The sequence below is a fragment of the Ipomoea triloba genome, chromosome 12 (assembly GCF_003576645.1).
Source record: "Ipomoea triloba cultivar NCNSP0323 chromosome 12, ASM357664v1".
Lineage (NCBI taxonomy): Eukaryota > Viridiplantae > Streptophyta > Magnoliopsida > Solanales > Convolvulaceae > Ipomoea > Ipomoea triloba.
In genome coordinates, this window is record NC_044927.1 from 11,049,996 (window position 1) to 11,073,971 (window position 23,976).

Sequence of the window (23,976 nt, forward strand, 5' to 3'; positions counted from 1 at the left end):
AGAACGTAGCCATCATTATAGGCTAAGTACTTTCGTTTCAAACCACAACATAATGACCATAAATTGTCTATTAAACTTGCACCACTTAATAGTGCCATAATGGAAAATGTTATTCAGTTTCATTTTATACATACTGTAGTTTTATTTCAACACAACTAAAGTATTATTTCAATTCAATTACAGTTTCATTTGATAATATAAACACAATATGTGACACAGTTTCTTTTTTATGAACACACAAAAAATACGGGATTTGTTAAAATATAACGCTAACGCTTCATTACTTAAAGAAACAACGTTGTTTTTGGACCATGGTTCACAAAGCTCTGTGGACCATGATCCACGGTATAACAACCATTCTCATTGTGGGCGGGTGCAAACTGACCCGTGGGCTTCGCCCCACTTTGATCGCCCTAGTTGCACATAAAAGGGCATGGTGCCCTATTTTGCTACATTTAACATCACTACTACACAGACGGCTTTTTACGTCGGCTAAATAGACCCTTTAACGTCGGCTAAAAGCCGACGTTATAAGTGTACACATACAACGTCGGCTAAAAGTTAGCCGACGTTGTAAGGTACACATATAACGTCGGCTACATGTTAACCGACGTTGTAAGGTACACATACAACGTCGGCTATTTACAAATATCCGACGTTGTAGGTAACTTAAAAACAAATAAAATACCCTACAACGTCGGCTATTTACAAATAGCCGACGTTGTAGGTAACTTAAAAACAAAAGAAATACCCTACAACGTCGGCTATTTACAAATAGCCGACGTTGTAGGTAATTTGAAAACTTCTAAAATACCCTACAACGTCGGCTCTTTACAAATAGCCGACGTTGTAGGTAACTTAAAAACAAATAAAATACCCTACAACGTCGGTTCTTTATAAATAGCCGACGTTGTAGGTAACTTAAAAACAAATAAAATACTCTACAACGTCGGCTATTTACAAATAGTCGACGTTGTAGGTAATTTGAAAACTACTAAAATACCCTACAACGTCGGCTCATTACAACTAGCCGACGTTGTAGGTAATTTGAAAACTACTAAAATACCCTACAACGTCGGCTCTTTACAAATAGCTGACGTTGTAGGTAATTTGAAAACTACTAAAATACCCTACAACGTCGGCTCTTTACAAATAGCCGACGTTGTAGGGTAATTTTTTTTTTAAATATTCATTTTATTTTTCTATATACACCCAAAACCTGCTCAAATATATATAGCTATCACAATCACATTCAAAACCTGTACAATTTATATTTATAATATCAAAATTAATAAAAGCAATAAATCTCACAATTGATAATAATTAATAATACAAGTTAATTAAAAATTATCTATATTAATTAATACAAGCCATAATCTTCTCCCAAACTTTGTACCAAAAGCAATAAAAGCAATACATACATCTCACATTACTATTCACTGTTGGAAATCGTGAAATTTCCGACCACCCAAAAGTGGTCGGAAATACCCTAAACTATCTTTGAACTTTTAAGTTGACAAATCTAGCACAACTAAATGAACCATACAAGTTGAGAAAATATCACTCCGTTGTAGTCATCTCCATGGGCACTACTTTCTATCATCTGCAGAAAAAACAGCAATTTTCAAAGAAAGCAAAGTTGGGAAATGACAAAGTACTGCACTAAGAATAATGTAATAAAATCCACAGTGCACTACTACAGAAATGGTCTATTACGACACAGCATAGACGGTGGTTATTTAAATAACCGTCGTCTAATATATTTTGGGTCTACTACGTCACATATAGACATCGGTCTTTCTTAAAACCGCCGTCTATTATTTACAACGTCACTTAATAGACGGCGGTTTTTAAATAACCGCCGTCTAATATATACCACATCACTTAATAGACGATGGTTGTTAAATAACCGCCGTCTAATATATACCACGTCACTTAATAGACGACGGTTTTTAAGTAACCGTCGTCTAATATATACCATGTCACAGAATAGACGACGATTTGTAAATAACCGTCGTCTAATACGTACTTAATACACAGCGGTTATTTATACAACCGCCGTATATATATATATATATTTTAATTTATTTTTCTATTTTTATAAAATATTTTTAAAGAATAAAATATATTTTTCAATCCTAAATATTTTAACCCAAATACTTTCAAAAACAAATAATTCTTGCTTCAAATTTCAAATAAATTATTTTATACCTTCTAATATTATTATTCAAAATCATTTCTCTAAACTCCTCTTTTATTTAGATTTTTTAATAAAACTATATATGTAATTTAATTTCCTACAAAAAATTTTCGTCAAATAAGAGTATAATTAAATATTTTAAAATTTTTATTTTAAATGATTTGGTACGATATATTTATATATTTATTGATGGTTTTAAAATTCCTATTTCGGGAATAAATTTATTTATCAAATTTTTTACCCAAAAATTTATCTGAGACAAACCTGTGATCATTATATAATTGTTTTGAGCCTAAGTTTGAACCCAAACTAAACCTAAGCCCAAATAATTCATAAATAGTTCTTTTCAAGCCTAATTATTTTGAGCCCTAAACTCCTTGCTCTCTCCCGTCACTCTACTTCTCGCCCCTCTCTTCTCTCGCGCCGGCGACCAAACAGCATCACAGCTCACACGGAGGTAGCAGAACCGGCGGTGGACAGCAGGCGACGGTGGTGGCGCTTTGGACCTCCGTCTCTCTTCCTTTCTCCCTCTCGACATATAGATCAGCAGCAGGCATGACAGTAGGCGACGACGGTGGCTGGGCAGAGCAACGACGACCTCTGGTTTCTCTCCCTCTGTCTGCTATTTTAGGTGATGGGCAGCAACGGCGGCATGGTGATGGGTGGTTCTGGCAAGGCTGTGGCGGTACGTGGTGGCCGACGGTGTGGTCGGGCGGCAGTTTGGTTATAACAGAGAAGGAGGTGGATTATTTGAGGATTAAGCACATTAAGAGGTAATTAAGGATTAATGACTTATTAAATTTATTAAGTGTGGTGTTTATAGTTAATGTTGAATGAATTAGGTAATGAATATTGCTATTGATGGATTTATGGATTTATCGTCAGAGATGCTCATGAAATTACGGTTTTAATGATGAGGATGATGTGGTTGTGATCATGTTGATAGTGGTTGGTGTTAATGGGGCTATTAGATTATGATGATGGATTAATTAATGAATAGATGACTAAGATTATGGGGAAGAAGATAATATGAGTGTGTTGTTGATCACTAAGATGTTAGAATATGATAATTTGGGTGGCTCAAATTTGCTTGGACCATTTTTCCGTTTTTGTCGAGCGCTTGTACGCATTCCTACACTATGTTCCGTGTTCATCTCTCCACCATCAAATGCCGTTTTTGTCTCCTATTTTGATTGTATAAATAGGTATAGGCATTTGCTTTGTAATTTGCATCAATACAATTCATTATCAATTTAATTTGAATTCATTTCCTTTCTTTTGTCAGCTTCACGTACGTATATATATATATTTCCTTGTTATTCTCTATTAAGAGATTAATATATATATATATATATATTATAATTTCCCAATTTAGCAATTTCCTTATTTGTCATTATTATATTGTCCCTATTATTTAACTTCTATAATTCTCAATTTTCGATTATTCGCTTCCGCATTATTCCGCTATATTCCTAACAAGTGGTATCAGAGCGGTTTAATTGAGAATTATTTTCAAAGATGTCGACTGTTACCAAGTTCGATATCGAGAAGTTCGACGGGAAAATTAGCTTTTCTATCTGGAAGGTTCAGATGGAAGCCGTTCTAACCCAGAACGGTTTGAAAAAAACGCTAGCTGGGAAGAAGAAGAAACCAGCTACAATGACAGATGAAGATTGGGAAGATTTGGATGACAAGGCACGTTCAACCATTCAGTTGTGCCTGTCTAAATCGGTTCTACGTGAGGTGATAGGTGAGACGACTACGTCAGGTTTATGGTCCGAGCTGGATTCGCGCTACATGGACAAATCTCTGGCGAACAAGCTGCGCCTGAAGGAGCGGCTGTACACAATCCGTATGACGGAAGGTACTTCAATTCAGTCTCATTTGGATGAATTCAATTCTATTTTATTGGACTTGGAAAATATTGATGTCATAATTGACGATGAGGATCGTGCTATTTTATTGCTTGTTTCTCTCCCTACATCATACAAGCATTTCAAAGAAATTATGCTGTATGGTAATTCTCTTGGAGCCCTAACTTTCGACAGTGTTAAGTCGAACCTATTGTCTAAAGAAAAATTTGACTTAGAAACTAAGTCTGAGGACAAAGGTGAAGGCTTGACTGTTAGGGGTCGTTCAGTTGAAACGGAGAGTAGCAATAAAAAATCTAGATCCAAGTCCAAAGGGCGTAAGTCCAACAAATCCTGTAAGTACTACAAGAAGCATGGTCATGATGTGACTGAATGCTTCAAACTGAAGAACAAGCAAGAGAGAGAGAAGAAGTCCGCTGAAGCTAGTGTTGTTGAAAGTGATTCAGAAGGCGATGTGATGTTATCTGTTAGCTCCGGTGACAAACGAAGCGAAACTGAGTGGATTCTGGACTCTGGTTGTACATTTCACATGTGTCCACACAAAGACTGGTTCATCTCTCTGGAACTAGTTGATGGTGGAGTTGTCTTGTTGGGTAATGATACCCAATGCAAGGTTAGTGGAATTGGAAGTGTTCATATCAAAACTCATGATAACGTTATCAGGACTCTTACCAATGTTCGGTATATTCCTGATTTGAAACGCAATCTGATTTCATTAGGCACCTTGGAATCTCTGGGGTGCAAGTACACAGCTGAAGGTGGAATTCTGAAAGTTATTAAAGGCTCTCTTGTTCTTATGAAAGCTTCTCGTTCTGGAAGCTTGTACGTGTTGCATGGCAGTACAGTGACAGGTTCAGTTGCGGTATCCTCATCGGTGTCTGATGCTGATTTCACTCAATTATGGCATATGCGTCTGGGGCATATGAGTGAGAAAGGCATGCATATCCTGAGCAAGAAAGGCCTCCTCGGTTCAGGTACGGGTAAATTACAATTTTGTGAGCATTGTGTTTTTGGGAAACAAAAGAAGGTTAGTTTCTCTACTGCTACACACCGTACCAAAGATGTATTGGAATATATACATTTTGATTTATGGGGACCGACTAAAGTCCAGTCTATGGGAGGCTGTAGATATTTTATGTCTATTATTGATGACTTTTCTCGTAAAGTCTGGGTCTATTTCCTGAAACATAAAAATCAGGCATTTTCTATTTTCAAAAAGTGGAAAATTCTCGTTGAGACTCAGATAGGGAAAAAGGTCAAGAAGCTCAGGACAGACAATGGCTTGGAGTTCTGTGAGAGAGATTTCACTGAGTTCTGTGCAGCACAAGGAATTGCCAAGCACAAGACCTTGCCTGGAAAACCCCAGCAGAATGGTGTTGCCGAACGTATGAACAGGACTCTGTTAGAGAGAGCTCGTTGTATGCTCTCTAATGTTGGGTTATGGAAACGGCGTGATTTTTGGGCCGAGGCCGTTTCTACTGCATCCTATTTGGTAAATAGGTCTCCACATTCATCCCTCGATTTCAAAATTCCAGAAGAAGTTTGGTTATGTAATCCTGTTGACTACTCTATGTTACGAGTTTTTGGATGTCCTGCTTATGCTCATTCTAGTACGGGTAAATTAAACCCTAGAGCTGTCAAATGCATTTTTCTTGGTTATGCCTCTGAGTCAAAAGGGTATCGTCTATGGTCTCCTGATTCTCATAAGATCATTTTAAGTCGAGATATCACTTTTGATGAAAATGCACTACGTTCTTCTGGAAAGGATCGTGTTATTCCCAGTACAGGTGATACGCAGAGTACTGGTGAGAAGGTGGAGTTTGAGTTCAGGCCTATGAATAGTATTACTACCACTGATGGTAATACTAAAGATGATGCATCTACTAGCACCGCGCCTCTCGTTCAGCCACAGCGAGAGCACTCTATTGCCCAAGACCGGCCTAGGAGGACAATTAAAAAACCTGCTAGATATGCTAGTGATGATGAAACCCACTTGGTTGCTTATGCTCTTTCAGTTGCACAGGAGTTTGATGGTGATCCATCTTGTTATTCTGAGGCTCTTTCCTGTGTCAACTCGTGCAAGTGGTTGGTTGCTTACCAAGCCTCTTCCAATTGTTAAGTTCAAACAATGTTTGAATTTAGTTAGCTGTTCCAGCTGTTAATTCTCACAGTGAGATTGTTAGAATATGATAATTTGGGTGGCTCAAATTTGCTTCGACCATTTCTCCGTTTTTGTCGAGCGCCTGTATGCATTCCTACACTATGTTCCGTGTTCATCTCTCCACCATGAAATGCCGTTTTTGTCTCCTATTTTGATTGTATAAATAGGTATAGGCATTTGCTTTGTAATTTGCATCAATACAATTCATTATCAATTTAATTTGAATTCATTTCCTTTCTTTTGTCAGCTTCACGTACGTATATATATATATATTTCCTTGTTATTCTCTATTAAGAGATTAATATATATATATATATATATTTTATAATTTCCCAATTTAGCAATTTCCTTATTTGTCATTATTATATTGTCCCTATTATTTAACTTCTATAATTCTCAATTTTTGATTATTCGCTTCCGCATTATTCCGCTATATTCCTAACATAAGAGAATTGGCGGACGTGTATTCATCTTGTATGACTCATACAGGAGACTAATTCGTTTTGCAGATGATCTTGTTATCACTTCGATGGCCATCCTTGGTGCATTGTTCAGCATACAACCATTTGGGTGAAGTAAAGTTGGCTTCACATTTGCTCCGGCTCGTGCTATCTGATTCTTTAGTTTTCGATTAGAAACAATGTTTGCTGATTTAGTATGTAAATAAGATTTCTTTCAAACTTATGTATATGGAATATTGAATGTTTTTAATTTGATTAATTTTAATTATGTGTTCAAAGTTATATGTGTTGAATTGTTGATAAAGTTTGGAGCTATTGTGCACCCTTTAATTGAATGTTTAAGCGCATGTAAGGAAAATTGTAATTTTAATAAATTAATGATATTTTTAAGATTTAAAAAAATTAATACTTTAAAAAAATATATACATATATTTTTATTCTTAATAAATACTTACGACGGAAGTTATTACTCGAAACTGTCGTATACAGTACACTTTAGATGGCGGTCATTATTTGGAACCGCCTTATAAAGTATATATGTAATGTGTAAATTTGTTTTATACGGCAATTATTACTTCGAGCCGCCGTCTAAAGTACACTTTAAAGAGCTGTGATTATTCAGAACCGTCTTATAAAGTAAATATGTAATGCGTAAATTTGTTATAGACGGCGGTTATTACTCGGAATCGCCGTATAAAGTACATTGTACACGACGGTTATTATTCAGAACCGCCTTATAAAGTATATATGTAATGCGTGAATTTGTTATAGATGGCGTGTATGTTTATGATTATATGGCGGTTATTAACCNTATGTAATGCGTGAATTTGTTATAGATGGCGTGTATGTTTATGATTATATGGCGGTTATTAACCGCCGTATATAGGTAATATACACGGTGGTTCTAAAGAACCGCCGTAAAATGTAATTATTTACCAAGGCGGCCACCTACACGGCGCTTCAAAAACCGCCGTGTATGTGTAAAAATAACCGCCGTGGTAGCTATGTTTTGTAGTAGTGGTGCCATCTGAGCCCCATAGCAAGGAAGAGGAGAGTAAATTAAGAAGACATCAAATAAATGAGCAAAAATTACAGAAACATGCAAAAGAAATGAAAGGCCAAATATGATGAAATCATGAAAATAATCAGTTGTCAGTCGAGACAAACCATTTCAAATCCAATCAAGCAAGGTAGACCTATACACCAAGGATCCAGAGAAAAACACTTACTAATGAAAATATCGTGTGACTACGGCTACTAAACAGATTAAAATTATTTGAACCAACATGACGATGCTCTGCAATTATAAGAAAGTAGCAATGTTAAAAACAAGAAGCTGCAAGTCAACATTATTTTAAAAATAGCTAATATATCAAGTAATACCTTCCCCAGCAGCAATAAATGACAGTGCATGACCTGGAGACAAAACAACTTCCTCCTTTATACCTTCAACATAAGTGCCCTATATATATATGGAAATCACAACGAATAAAACATTAAAAATAGAAGCGTTAGGCTCCCATATAGTGAATCTCAAAGCTGTACCAACATAAGAAATCAATCACAACTTCATTCCATCATCATTTACTAAGGAATTTAAAATGTGTGTGTATCACAGAAATGGAATTCAAATCTCAAACTCTTTAAAAATATATAGGCAAAGGAATGAAAAGAAGATTGAAATAAAATACTGGAAAATGCTCCAAAAAGAAATACAATAGGTTACAGCAAAAACCTGTGCATCTTCTCTAACACGCAAATTATGGCCAGTGGGGTCAAGCAAGTCATTGATCACCTAATACAATGACACCGACGATCAGATGCAACCATTAAAATACATGTGTGGAATATTATGTAGTAAATCACAAGAAATCCTGTTTTAGTCTTCAGGCATACATGAGAAGTTTCCAGCGACCTCATAAACAGACTAAATTGCTTTATATGCTAAAAGTTTTAAAAGCTATTACAGATCATATATGACAAACAAGTATGTACATATATAAATATGGAGGATAAATGACACCTGTATTTTTTGTTTTAAAACCAAAATATTATAAAATGGAGAAAGTAATTCCAGCTATCATAAACTGACCTCATTGTAGATCTCAAGATAGGAAACTCGAAGCAAAAACTCAAGTCCAGGAGTCTGAAGGCAAATTATTTTCACTCAGTTAAGGAAAAGAAAAACAAAACAAATTAAACTCAACTTGAAACAACATCATTTTGTATCCACAATTATCAGGGTATATTGCAACGGGAATTTGTGGTTAAACTCAACCTGGCAGCGTCGGCGTCTTCGCAGGAAGAGCGGTGGCAGCGTCGGCACAGGAACTCAGATTTCATTATTTCAATATTTTATATCTGTGGTTTACTAGTCTGTAGCTTAGGTATTATGACATCATGCAATTGTTTAATACAACAACTATCAAGAGCTGAAGAGGTCGACACCAGCATATGATTTAATTTAAAAAAAAAAACTAAATCGGGCGCCTAGGCGCTGAAAATCGACGCCTAGGTGCCCTAGGAGGGGCGCCTAACGTTTTTTTTTTTTTTCAAAATTGGGTGCAATATGTTTTGTAAGGTTCATCTTAACAAACCTACTATTTGCTTGTGCAACACAAACCATATATAATAACCAGTTTGGAACATAGCATTATATGGATCAAACAAAATAGCTAGTGTGTCCAAGTAGCCAACCACAAACCATATATAGGTTTCTTACATAAAATATGCCAAAATCTTTTGCATGTCAAAGATATCAGCGGATATGTTCAACATTTTTCTAATGTTTCATCGTAGAAGAAGCACTAAATGTTGCTAGCATGTTTATCACAAAAATCATATTAGGCCTTACGCGATTATAGAACTATTGGTCCTACCATAGTGGTTGAGGGTTGTTGTTGATGGACTCTAATGGAACAGAGGTTTGGTCCACAGACGCTAATGGGAATCCTGCCTTGGGTTTGAATTTGACGGAGAATGAAAACCTTGCCATTTTTGGCAAAAGTAATGAAACCATTTAGCAGTCTTTTGATCATCCTACAGACACCTTACTACCTGGCCAACTAATGCCTGGACAGACGCTCAATGCCAGCATATCTAAATCAAACTTTGAAGAAGGTTCGTATTCAGTCAAAGTTGATGATAACTATTTTGCTTCTACTTATTTTCGGTCTTCTATCTACTGGTATGAGTATGCTAGGGGAGAAAATCTTTCGGAATATTTGCAAACCGATGAATTCCTCAAGTTTGAGCCTGATGGGTATTTGAGAACGTACGGATGGTTATCAACAAATGAGCCTTATCGTTTGGGGGCTATTTCTGATGTTTTTGCAGCTTCATTTGGTTTTTTTGCATACCCATTGACTTGCGGAAGATACGGTGTTTGTGATGATGAGGATGATCATTCTTGTAATTGTCCTCCTCAACTCAGCTTTTTCACGCAAATAAACAGTAGTGATCCAAAGCAAGGATGTTCTTTAATTACTCCCATTTCGTGTGAACATTCCCAACTCCATATTCTACTGAAGATGAAGGATACTACTAATATTGGTCAATATTTATTCACTGGCTTTAGGTTGTACACGGCTTTAGAAAGTTGTAAAAAACCATGCTTAAGGAACTGCTCCTGCAAAGCAGCTCATTTTAATAGTAATGATTCACTAGGAATCTGTTTATTGCTGAATGAAGTTCACTCCCTTGTGACCACGACAAGCTACACTAATGCTGTTTATCTAAAGGTTCAAAATTCGTCCACCCTACATATGCATAGCCATCCATGGATTCTGCAGAGGCATGCCAAGACAACTTTGGGGATTACTGGTGCTTTTATAGCTGTTGTCTTAACAATCATTGCTATTTATTTATCCTTGGTTAGAAACAAAAAAGTTCAGCTCAAAGATGAGGAGGAGGAGTTTTTGGATGGTCTGCCAGGGTTGCCTACTCGATTCTCTTATGAAAACTTGAGTGTTATGACTGAAAATTTCAGCAGGAAACTAGGTGAAGGAGGATTTGGTTATGTTTTTGAAGGTGCACTATTTCAGGGCACTAAAATTGCAGTTAAGCGCCTCAAGGAAGTTGATCAAATAAAGAGTTCATTCCTGGCTAAAGTGGCAACACTAGGAAATATCCACCATGTCAATCTACTAAAATTAATTGGATTTTGTGCTGCAAAATCAAAGAGGCTTCTGGTCTATGAACACATGTCCAATGACTCTTTGGATAAATGGATTTTTAATGGGAAGCAGCAGCAACAACAGGAACATGGTCTCACTTGGCAAAGAAAGTTGCCAAAGGGTTAGCATATCTTCACGAAGATTGCAACCATAAGATCTATCACTTGGACATCAAACCTCAGAACATCTTCTTATATCAAAATTTAAACGCAAAAGTGGCAGACTTTGGTTTGTCAAAGCTGGTAGCAAAAGACCAGAGCAAAGTTTTCACCACACCGAGAGGAACTCCAGGCTACATAGCCCCAGAATGCACGAGCTTGATTATAACGAAGAAAGTAGATGTGTACAGCTTTGGGATCGTGATGTTAGAAATTGTTTATGGACGGAAGAATGTGGATTGGGATCAGGCCGAGGAAGAAGTACACTTGCTGAGCGTGTTCAAGAGAAAAGTAGAAGAAGATAAAGTTGGCGAGATGTTTGATATGTACAACAAAAATATTGAAGTGCAGAAAGAAGAAGGAATAGAAATGATGAGGATTGCTGGTTGGTGCTTACAGAGTGAATATACAAAGAAGTCGTCCATGTCAGAGGTGGTGAAGGCATTACAAGGTTTGGCAACTGTTGATAATAACTTAAACTTGGATTACAATTTCATTAATCAGGAGAGGGAAGCAGCTCCTGATGCTACCAACAATACATTATTAATTCCATCAATTTTATCTGGGCCAAGGTGAATTGTCTGCTTAATCCATTATTCTGTCACAACATAATCAAGCAAAGTAGATAGTGGGTATCAATTTCCTGTTAATGTTTTTTCTACAATTTACACCTTTTTGGTTTGTATAATTATACTTGTGTATGATGGACCTAAGTCAAACTGATGCAATTTTGCAAGATACTAGTTATGTATTTGGTTATACTGATATGTGTCAGTTCATGGTAGGTTTTAGGAGGCACACAAAATTTACCCAAAACGACCACAAAATTAAGTTAAATGTTAACGAGAGAAATTCGTAGTCACTATTCTAAGGGTATGCATCGAGTAAAACTCACTTCTATGTAATACCTCAAAAACTACACAAGAGAAGTAAACCACGCTAGAGCATTGGGAGAAGAAGAAAAAAGACTTGTAGACTTGACTATCATACATGCACAAAGTCAATGCGTAAGTTTCCTTGGAAGAAGCTAAAGTTTGAAATTTGAATTAATTGTTATCTGCAGATTTGGGAAAAAAATGACACCATTATTAAAAAAAAAATCCTTCCATAAAACTACCCTATTATATTAAGGGATGAATATTATGTAGTGATTTTAGAAAAATAACATTAAATTTTTTTATTTATTTTTTAAAAAAAATCATACCATACACAGCTAAGTTAATTCATTTTAGAATAAGAAGAGTATAAAAATATTACACATATTATTATACATGACTCGTCTCGTTTTAATAAAGATTAACTCATCAAGTTATTTAATCCTAACAAATACTCCCTCTGTCACATTTTACCTGTCTTACTTTCCTTTTTAGTTTGTCCCAAAATGTTGTCCTCTTTTCAAAATTGAACATCATCATCATTCTACTTTACCAATTTACCCTTATGACTTTTGTTTTCTTTTATTGCTTTTATTTCCAAAAGTGAAAAAGTTGGGGGCATAATTGGAAAGCACATCACATTTACTTTAATTTCTTAAAAAGTGTGCAAAAAGCAAATGAGACATCCAATTCGGGACGGAGGGAGTAGTAGAAAAGTAAAGAAGGCAAGATGCAATGTGCTTATGCTCATGAGAATGAAACTATTCTTTTATTTATCCATTGTACATGGATTAGATGCTGGTGAATTGTTGGACAAGGCTGGTAAAGAGGTCATGTCTGGGTGGTTGGAGGGTTGTTGGGCGGAGACCGATAGAGTCCATAAGGGTTAAGTCCAGCACTCAACTTGTCTTGAACAATGTGATGTGGTCTATAAGTAAGGCTGTCAAAATGGGCCAAAGCCCGCGGGCTGGCCCGCACCCACCCTGCGGTGGGACGGGGTTAGGGTCATGAAAAAATAGGCACTCGAAAATGCGGGTCTAATGGGGCGGGCCAAAATTGACCCACGGCTCGCGGGCTAAGTAAAAAAAATGTAAAAACAAATTTTATATATATATATATATATATATATATATATATATATATATATATATACTAGTATTTTGTTAGCGCAATGCCCGAAAACTTATGCCCAATATTAAAATATTAATAAATAAAAATAATTAAAATGTATAATTCAAATTATATATACAGAAATAATATATGTTTTTTATACACACATATATGATTTACCATTCATAAAAATTTAATTAAAATATAATAAACCATTAAATAGAAATTAATAATTTAAATAAATTGACAATTAAATAATAGGAAAAAGATATGATAGATATAGGTGTAGGGTAATAATGATGGAGTTAAAACTAACGGTGTTATAACGGTGTAAGGGTAGTTTTGTATAACAAGAATGTAGTAGGGGCAATTTTGTCTAATAACATTGAAGTGTACAACATTTAAAGTAAAATGTACACATTTATTAGCATCCAAAAAGAGGGACATAAATCAAGGATATAACCTTGATTGAGACTTATTATGTGTTTAGATATATATATATATATATATATATATATATATATATATATATATATATATATATATATATATATATATATATATATATTAAATACTCCTAATCCTAAACTTAATCCACCCAACCTATTTAATAATCTTTAAAAATGAAATATTGTTTTGTGGCTTGCAAATTCACCATATTTTTTAAATATATATATTATTTTATATATATATATATATATATATATATATATATATTCACAGTTTGTGAATATATATATTCACACACTGTGAATGTATATATTAAAAAAAAAAGATGAAAAAGCCCGCGGGGCCCGCGAACCAACGCGGGGCGGGTTAAGGTTACACAAATTCTGGCCCGCGGGCTTAACGGGCCGACCCGCAAAAGCCCGCCAGAAATTTGGCCCGCGGTGGGGCAGGCCTAATGGAACGGGTCATCCCGCTTTGACAGTACTATCTATAAGTAAGGAAATAAGTTATGCCTTCTCTACTAGCTATAGCTTTTAGCGTGAGTGATAAGCACTTGATCCTAACAATTAGAATCAGAATCAGGTCATAAAAACATTTTAATTTTTATACCATTTCTTTCTTTCTCAATCCCAATAATTCAATTCCTCCTTAACAAACAACGTAATTATTTGAATTCATACTTTATTCTCACATTATTATTGTTTTCCCTCCTAATTCATTCCTTCCAAGCCCGTTATTTGTCAACGAGAGTGTTTTTTGGTTACCAGTACAGTGTACGTGTGGGGACGAGTATAGTGTATACCAATTACATTCCAATATTTATTCCACTTGCAAGGTACCAGTGGACCCCATCTCTAACGAATTTCAGTAAACTTACCCATGCCTAATTGGTGTATGATACTCAAGTAGTCAAGTCTACCAAGTCTTCTTCTGGTAGAGATACATTTCTGCACTGATTGGACAACAGGATTGCTTTATTTGTTGTTATAATTGACAAGCAAATTTTGTAAATTTGACAACTTGGATTTAACAGAATTGTTAATATAGTATTAGTATTAAGTATATAACTTTTACTCCGTATTATTATTGTTTCTTATTGTTGTTAATCTCAACACACACTACATCCCGTCATCGTATACCACACTTTTGCTTGCAACTCTTCCATCTGGTATAACCGATAGACTAAGTTGTCACTTAGACGAGGTTTGGTAATTTAGGGATCAAACTATAATATTTTCTTTTGCTACTTTCCTCCTATTTTTTTGTGGTTAACCGAGCTTCATTCTCCTTTGATTAAAGAATAATGGTTTCTCATTTCACTCCATCATCATGTACCACACTTTTGGTTGCAGCCCTCTTACTTATCCTTTGCTCACATCAATCTGTCGTTATATGCGGCGGGCAACTTGCAAAGTATACTATTTCCAATTCTTCTAGTGTTAATAGCCACTCATATACAGTAGATTCTCCAGACGGAGTTCAATTATCAACAGTTATCCTGCTCAGTCAAAGCAACCATAATCTGTGATGACTTTGGAACTACCTGCCTATTGGGTATCTTCATAATCCCCCCATTCACAACTCACGGCTTATACTGGGAGCAGTCCCGCCTAGTTTGGTCTGCTAACACAAACCGTCTTGTCACAGTTAATAATGTTGGTCAAAACTATGGCTTTTCAACAAATTTTGAGTGGGAATCCTTTAATTACATCTATGCATCTGTGGATTTAATGAATACCCACGATTATACTGCTAATGAGATGCCAAAGACCTCGAGGTCTAGTGGCACCCGATGTCCCGATTTACTCTTTGTGCTTCAATAGATTGAGAAAATAGTTATATTCTGACACCACACTCGGTTTGTGATGCCAGTCATTGTAGTTGCCCTGAACCAAGCTTTTTCTCGCAAATAAATGGCAGGCAACCAAGCTTTGGATGTACTTTGATGACACATCTATCTTGTGAAAATTCCAATTCCCAGCTCCATAGCCTTAAGGAGATCAACCATCTATCCATTCATTGGGTTGATTTTCGTCAAGGTTTTCAGTCCATGGAGTTAGAAGATTGTAAGAAGGCCTGCCTAAGGAACTGCACATGTACAGCACGCAGCTATATTTCAGTATGCAGAGAATGAAAATTCTTCAAAAGGAAGCTGCGTATTGCTAAGTGAAGTTCTTACCCTTGTGAGTGATGGGGGAAGTAAAACCTCTGTTTTCCTAAAGGTACAAGAGTCTTCTATGCTCCAGAATTCTACTCCAGAAAAGAACCCAAGGACGAACCTCAAATTGGTATTGCTGGATCCGCAGGGGTGCTCTTAATCGCAGCTTTTTTCTTCGCCTGGATTGCCCACATGATTAAGAGAATGCAAGTAGAAGATGAGGAGGAGTTCCCGGATGAGGTGCCTGGATTGCCGATTTTCATATCAGAACCTCAGTGCCATGACAGAGAATTTCAGTCTGAAGCTAGGGGAGGGAGGATTTGGTTCTGTATTTGAAGGAGCATTGCCAGATGGAACTAAAGTTGCAGTAAAAGCGCCTCCGGAGATTAGATCAAGTGAGGGGCTCATTTTGGACGGAAGTGGCAGCAATTGGAAGCATCGAGCATGCCAATCTGGTAAAATTAATAGGATTTTGTGCTGCAAAGCCACAGAGACTTCTGGTCTACGAATACATGTCGAATGGCTCTTTGGATAGGTGGATTTTTTATGGGAAGGAACATGGTCTCTCGTGGCATACCAAAAAGAAAATTATGTTAGACGTTGCCAAAGGGTTAGCATATCTTCATGAATTGAAGATTGCAACCATAAGATCATTCACTTGGACATCAAACCTCAGAACATCCTTTTAGATCAAAATTTCAATGCAAAAATTGCAGACTTTGGATTGTCAAAGCTGGTAGCAAAGTTGTCACGAAAATGAAAGGAACTCCGGGTTACATAGCCCCGGAGTGGATGAGCTTGGTTATAACGGAGAAAATAGATGTGTATAGTTTCGGAATTGTGATGTTAGAAATTGTGTGTGGGCAAAAGAATGTGGACTGGAATCAGGAGGAAGAAGAAGTGCATTTGTTGAGTGTGTTCAAGAAAAAACTAGAAGAAGATAAAATTGGTGAGATGTCTGATATGTACAATAAAGATTTGGAAGTAGAGAAAGACGAAGCAATAGAAATGATGAGGGTTGCTGCTTGGTGCTTACAGAGTGATTATATAAAGAGGCCATCCATGTCAATGGTGGTGAAGGCATACAAGGTTCGGCGACTATTGAAACGAATTTGGAGTACAACTTTAGTTATCCACCGATTCAAAGAAACATCATAGCAGTTGTTGCAACCAGCAGCATAATATTAATTCCATCAATTTTATCTGGGCCGAGGTAAAGGGCTAGCTGATGAACCCACTATTTGTATACATAAAGATCATTATGTAAGTTTCCAAAAAAAAAAAAAATCATTAGGTAAAAGTATTACATTTTTTCATATAAATAATAAACATTTTATTTCTGATTTAGTATTACATTTGCTAGTATAAGTATTCTATTTCATCTTGACCCGACATGTTTCATGGACAAAGATCTGTAAGAACGGTCTCATACAAGCTTTTGTCACTAAACAAATAATTAAAGTATCATACTTAAAAAAAAAAAAAAAAAAAAAAAAAAAGAGAGTGATGAGATTTATAATTGTGAAACAATTGAGAGACTATTATGAAAATGTCACACTACAATCCCTCTACCGATAATGATGGTCCCAGTCTCCCAGATGTATAATACATAAGCTGGTAAGCAGAGTAGTCTGAGATAAAACACACACTCAATATTCAAGATTTTCACTGTTAATTTTATCTTTATGAATTTCTGTTAATTTTTATGCCACAATTTGCGCCTTTAGCTTTTACAAGTTGCCAGATTTTCACTGTTGTGTGGGGGTGGATGAGTGGATCTGATTCAAACTAATTAACGCAAGTACTAGTTTTTGCTCATAGGCATAGGCTTCAACAATTTTGCAAGAAACTTATCTTGTTTTGGAGTTTTTTTATTTTATTTTATTTTATTTATTTTTTTATAGAAAAAATTAAGGTGCTGATCAGTATCATGTCTCTTTGTAATTGATGCAAGCCTCAAAACTTTGACATTGTACCAGGTAATAATTAGTACCCCGTATAAACTTAATACTTTTACCATTAACTTCATAATAGTATCCAAGAGATATGTCAATCAATATGATAAAATTTTCTCTTGTAGTATTTTATGCATAAACTGATAGGCAAGTTGTAATATCTATTCATATTTCATAATTACTTTTTCAACCTAGTGGAGCATAAAGAGTGAGAGTCACTTAGTGTGATTAGACTATAAGTCCAAAAGAATGGATTGTGTTTTCAAAAAAGCAAAAACTGGATTGGTAGACTAACTTTTTTTTTATTTTTTTTTTTATAATAGATTGGTAGACTTGACTTTTTTTTTTCTTTTTTTTTGAAAATATTGGTAGACTTGACTTAATTACGCGTTATGATGTGTGGACTTGTGTGACTTGTGAGCTTGGTTTGATTAGGTTTCCTACCCATTAAATTGTTGCTCCTCAGCTCCTCCCATCCGATCCTTTGATTACACACACACAGAGACAATAATGGCTTCGCATTACTACACCCAAACCCAATCATCATTACATATCCTTGCAGCTCTCCTAGTACTACTACTTATCCTTTGTTCGCAATCCAGCCTTATATGTGGCCAACCGCTTTCGGAGTATAATATTGACAACTCCTCCTCTATTATATCCTGGACCAACATTAGCTCCTATGTCCCAGATTATTCAGATGGAGTTGGATCATCCCGGGCTATCCTGTTCAGACAAATCACTTCTTCTACGACCTTTGCATGTGGCCTAATCTGTGATGACTTGGGCACTACCTGCCTCTTCGGTGTCCTCTATTCTTATTACAACTGGCGTTACAACCAGTATCTAATCTGGTCTGCTATCCAGAAGCGAACTGTGACAGTAAATGCAAGCATGGAACTGAGGCGAGATGGAGGGTTGTTTCTGATGGACTCTGATGGATCCCTGGTTTGGTCCACGCACACCAATAGCAATGGGAGTCGTCGTGTCTCCGGTTTGAAATTGAGGGAGAATGGAAATCTTGTCATTTTTGGACAAAATAATGAAACCATTTGGCAGTCTTTTGATTATCCAGTGGACGTTATACCATCTTGGAAAGGGCAAGTAAAACGTAGGTCAATGGAGCTTATAAGAGGCAGCATATCAACTACAAACTATGGAGAAGGTTAGCTAGCTAGTGTTCATTTTTTTTGTAGCTTTTCATTGTGACTACAAATATATATATATATATTTTATTTATAATGGAAGAACAGAAAGCAAAAATTAATTCAATCTATCTTTGAATATATAAATATATATTTATATGTGCTACAAAGTGATTCTACTATATGAGAGATTATGAGTTTGAGTCCAGATGAACCTTACTAGGTGCTTAGTAGTATGTGGTGTGCTTAATTAACTTGCACCCTATTTAACATCTCTCTTGTTGAGTAAATATCACTTTTGGTCCCTTGACTATCATACCTGAATCAAATTTAGTCCTTAACTATTGGATTTTTCTAATTAGGTGCATGACTTTCAAATAAGTATCGCATTTACCTCCAGTCTAACTTTCCGGCCACATGTTGCCTGAATTCTTACCTGAGAAATAATGGGTTATAATTAGAAAGGTATTCTTGTCCTTTCAAATTTAATATATTTCCCTATTTTATTTTTCTTTTTATTTTTCTTTTTCTTTTCCCTTCCTTCCTGGCTCTCCGTTTCTCCTTCTTGTCACTGTCTTCATCTCGCATTCTTCTTCTCCAGTAGGCAAACTTAAACACTAGTAGTAGAGACATATATTATGTAACAAGTTTGCTAGCAGAGGCCGAAGGGAGATGAAAACTGATTGTTCATAAGAATCAAGAGCACTATAATATATCGCAAACTTTTACACACAGTCAACTTTTGGTTGGGGAACCAAATATTTATACTCACCCAAAGAGTTGAAATAGAGTCCATACCTACAATATCAGGAATGCTCTTCTTTTCCATAACAGCATGAGCCAATTCTTCAACACTGCTATTTGACCTCTACAAAGCAGCAAATAGATATTGGCACTGGAGAAGAAGAATGCGAGATGAAGACATGCAGTGACTAGAAGGAGAAACATAGAAGAACAGGAGAGCCAGGAAGAAAGGGGAAAGAAAAATAAAAATAAAATAGGAAAATAAATTAAATTTGAAAGGACAAGAATACCCTTCTAATTATAACCCATTATTTCTCCAGTAGGAATTCAGGCAACAAGTGGCCGAAAAGTTCGACCGGAAGACCAAATGCGATACTTATTTGAAAGTCATGCACCTAATTAGAAAAATCCAATAGTCAAGGACTAAATTTGATTCAGGTATGATAGTCAAGGGACCAAAAGTGATATTTACTCTCTTTTGTTTCACTCATTAAGAATTGAAGCGGAACATCTCAACTAAAAGGCTAAACTGATGGTTGGATTGCACATTTACGTTTATATATTATATATGCTCAACATTAAGAACACTATCCACTATGAGGATACCATATCAATATATCACACAAACCTTACCCTGACAATTACACTTCAATTATGTATATTTTGAAAAAAGATTTTATAGTTTAATTTTTAAAAATAATTTGTGTGCCAATTATATTTAGCAAAGTTAGCTTACAAAGTACCAAAATTTAATGGTGTAAACATACATATTTAAGTATAAATATTTGAATTTTATTCACCAATAATTATATAATAAAGAGTTAGTACCGAAAATTAATCCGGCTTTCAAATATTGCATTAAGTTTAGAATAATATTTCTTTTAAATTAGGTACTTTGACTATCCAATTGATACCAAGATTGGTCCTAGGTCAGAATTTCGGTGAAATCAAGGAAATGATCTTCTAATTTTTATGTGTACATCATCACTTTATACCCTCTCGCATACTTTAATGATAACCAGCAGCGTTTTTGTGGTAAATTCCTCAGGTTGGGTTCCATTGTCTCTAGTTCTCCTGTTCCGTCAAAGCAGCATTTATAATGATGCGATGTTTGCGTGTGGCTTAATCTGTGACGACTTAGGCACTACCTGCCTCTTCGGTGTCCTCTTATTACGTCATGACCGTCAACAGGATATGGATATACCCAATGAATTAACGTTGGATTACCAGAGTCTAGTTTGGTCTGCTAACAGGAACCATCCTGTTACAGTAAATGCAAGCGTGGAACTGAGGCGAGATGGAGGGTTGTTGTTGATGGACTCTAATGGAACAGTGGTTTGGTCCACACACACTAATGGGAATCCTACCTTGGGTTTGAATTTGACGGAAAATGGAAACCTTGTCATTTTTGGCCAAAGTAATGAAACCATTTGGCAATCTTTTGATCATCCTACAGACACCTTACTACCTGGCCAACTAATGCCCGGACAGACGCTCAAGGCTAGCATATCTAAATCAAACTTTGAAGAAGGTTCGTATTCAGTCAGCATTGGTGATGGCTATTCGGTTCGTGCTTATTTACGCTCCTCTAATGCCTACTGGTATGAGTATACCCCGGTTATGGGAGTATATGTAAATTTTTCGAAATATTGGCAAAACTATGAATTCCTCAAGTTTGAGCCTGATGGGCATTTGACAGCGTACGGATGGTCATCACCATATGAGTCTGATGTTTTTGCAATTGGTTTTTGTGGATACCCATTGGTTTGCGGAAGATACGGTGTTTGTGAGTATGATCAATACTGTAATTGTCCTCCTGGACTCAGCCTTTTCACGCAAATAAACACTAGTCAACCGAGCCAAGGATGTTCTTTAATTACTCCCATTTCGTGTGAACATTCCCAACTGCATACTCTTCTGGAGATAAAGGATACTACTTATATTGGTCAATATTTGTTGAATGAATTTGGTGAGTACAGGGATTTAGAAAGTTGTAAAAAGGCATGCTTAAGGAACTGCTCCTGCAAAGCAGCTCATTTTAATGGTCATTATTCAAAAGGATACTATTTATTGCTAAATGAAGTTCTCTCCCTTGTGACCACGGACGTGGGAAACAACATATCTGTTTATCTAAAGCTGCAAAATTCGTCGACAATCCTACAGAGTCATCCATGGATTCTGCAGAGGCATGCCAAGACAACTTTGGGGATTACTGGTGCTTTTATAGCTGTTGTCTTAACAATCATTGCTATTTATTTATCCTTGGTTAGAAACAAAAAAGTTCAGCTCAAAGATGAGGAGGAGGAGTTTTTGGATGGTCTGCCAGGGTTGCCTACTCGATTCTCTTATGAAAACTTGAGTGTTATGACTGAAAATTTCAGCAGGAAACTAGGTGAAGGAGGATTTGGTTATGTTTTTGAAGGTGCACTATTTCAGGGCACTAAAATTGCAGTTAAGCGCCTCAAGGAAGTTGATCAAATAAAGAGTTCATTCCTGGCTAAAGTGGCAACACTAGGAAGCATGGATCATGCCAATCTAGTCAAATTAATAGGGTTTTGTGCTGCAAAATCACAGAGACTTCTGGTGTATGAACACATGGCCAATGGTTCTTTGGATAAATGGATTTTTAATGGGAAGCAGCAGCAGCAGGAGGAACATGGTCTCACTTGGCAAACCAAAAAGAAAATCATGTCAGATGTTGCCAAAGGGTTAGCATATCTTCATGAAGATTGCAATCATAAGATCATTCACTTGGACATCAAACCTCAGAACATCCTCTTAGATCAAAATTTCAATGCAAAAGTTGCAGACTTTGGATTGTCAAAGCTGGTAGCAAAAGACCAAAGCAAAGTTATCACAACAATGAGAGGAACTCCTGGCTACATAGCCCCAGAATGCACGAGCTTGATTATAACGGAGAAAGTAGATGTGTACAGCTTTGGGATCGTGATGTTAGAAACTGTTTGCAGGCGGAAGAATGTGGACTGGGATCAAGCCGAGGAAGAAGTGCACTTGTTGAGCGTGTTCAAGAGAAAAATAGAAGAAGATAAACTTGGTGAGATGTTTGATATGTACAACAAAGATATGGAAGTGCAGAAAGAAGAAGGAATAGAAATGATGAGGATTGCTGGTTGGTGCTTACAGAGTGAATATACAAAGAGACCGTCCATGTCAGAGGTGGTGAAAGCATTACAAGGTTTGGCAACTGTTGATAATAACTTAAACTTGGATTACAATTTCAGTAATCAGGAGGGGGAAACAACTACTGATGCTACCAGCAATACAATATTAATTCCATCAATTTTATCTAGGCCAAGGTGAACTGTCTGCTTAATCCTTTATTCTGTCACAATATAAGAAAGCAAATTAGATAGTGGTTATCAATTTCATGTTATTGTTTTTGCTACAAATTACACCCTTAGCTTTGTATAATTCTACTTGTGTATGATGGACCTAAGAGCATCCTTAGTAGTAGAGTTTGTTTTGTGATTTTTGAGAAGTTTTTGTAAGTGTGATTAGGAAAAAGAAAATGGGTAGAGAGAAAAACAATAAAACAAATATGATTTTAAAAAGAAAATAAAATTAAAAAAAAAAAAGAAGTTGTGGACGCGGCTGACGTGCCTAGCAGGCGCATGTAGTACACGCTATCACGCACGCTTGACTAGGCTGGTCCATTGTGTCAGTGGGTTTCATTTACCTGCAATAAACTCCTCCCTTGCATATGAACTCCATTCTTTTCTCTCTTCCTTTCTCTTTCATCCAATTCATTATTTACTATTCTAAAATCCCTCAAAAAACCTCTATAATGGATGCACTAAGTCAAACTGATGCAATTTTGCAAGATATATACTAGTTATAATAATCTATCCTTGCGACTAGTTGAGCTGCCCATGTCGGCTTAGAAATTCAAGCAAAATGCGTGCTGCAATTCAAGTAATGATATTTAAATTGGCAGTCCCAAAATATGAACTCCTGGTCTTACAATAATAGTGCTAATGAGTAATGGACTTGCAGTCTCAAAATATGAACTCCTTATCCTCTCTAAATCCAAAATGGTTCCTTATTTACTTCAAGAGATTGGGAAACTATTAGTGTGATAAGTAAATTATATTTATCCATATATATAAAAACATCTCTAAGATGTTTTCATGATAAGCTAATTGGTGTATAAAATTCCTTCAAGGAGATACTCGATATACAAGTCTATACAATACTTGGTTTTCCAAGTCTTTCATCTCAAACTCAGTCTTTTAGGAATGACTCAATATCATCAAGCTCATTATGTTCTTCAATAATATTCGTACCAACAACATAAACTGAGATAATAAATAAATCCATTAGCAATTCATTAATGAACACATAATGACATATATTATTTGCATATTCCTTTTTCGGGGAGGAAAAACACTCATCAATTCAATCATTCAATACTCAAGTCTTATAAAGACTTCTGTAATTTAATGATACACGTTGTGATTTTCACTTTCATCGTTTCGAGAGTTTTTAATCCATC

At 36.0% G+C, this 23,976-nt stretch overlaps 2 protein-coding genes, 1 long non-coding RNA gene and 2 pseudogenes across 3 annotated transcripts; 4 read left to right on the top strand and 1 right to left on the bottom strand.

Annotated features, from left to right (window-relative positions):
* Nucleotides 1-1,310: 1,310 nt before the first annotated feature.
* LOC116000221 lies at nucleotides 1,311-8,570 on the bottom strand. Its single transcript, XR_004094079.1, has 4 exons — nucleotides 8,429-8,570; nucleotides 8,077-8,155; nucleotides 7,923-7,990; nucleotides 1,311-1,603 (listed from the first exon to the last, which is right to left on the bottom strand). It is a non-coding gene; the product is annotated as an uncharacterized LOC116000221 (long non-coding RNA).
* A 1,191-nt stretch (nucleotides 8,571-9,761) lies between these two features.
* On the top strand, nucleotides 9,762-11,602 carry LOC115999354 (annotated as a pseudogene).
* Nucleotides 11,603-15,662: 4,060 nt separating this feature from the next.
* LOC116000388 lies at nucleotides 15,663-16,905 on the top strand (annotated as a pseudogene).
* A 1,179-nt stretch (nucleotides 16,906-18,084) lies between these two features.
* On the top strand, nucleotides 18,085-21,822 carry LOC115999355 (G-type lectin S-receptor-like serine/threonine-protein kinase At5g35370). Its single transcript, XM_031239211.1, has 3 exons — nucleotides 18,085-18,739; nucleotides 20,512-21,678; nucleotides 21,734-21,822. The coding sequence occupies exons 1-3, from the start codon at nucleotides 18,085-18,087 to the stop codon at nucleotides 21,820-21,822; spliced, it is 1,911 nt and encodes a 636-aa protein (XP_031095071.1).
* Nucleotides 21,120-22,797, top strand: LOC116000383 (G-type lectin S-receptor-like serine/threonine-protein kinase SD2-5). The gene has a single exon (XM_031240462.1). The coding sequence runs from the start codon at nucleotides 21,828-21,830 to the stop codon at nucleotides 22,782-22,784; it is 957 nt and encodes a 318-aa protein (XP_031096322.1). The 5' UTR covers nucleotides 21,120-21,827; the 3' UTR covers nucleotides 22,785-22,797.
* Nucleotides 22,798-23,976: the final 1,179 nt, after the last annotated feature.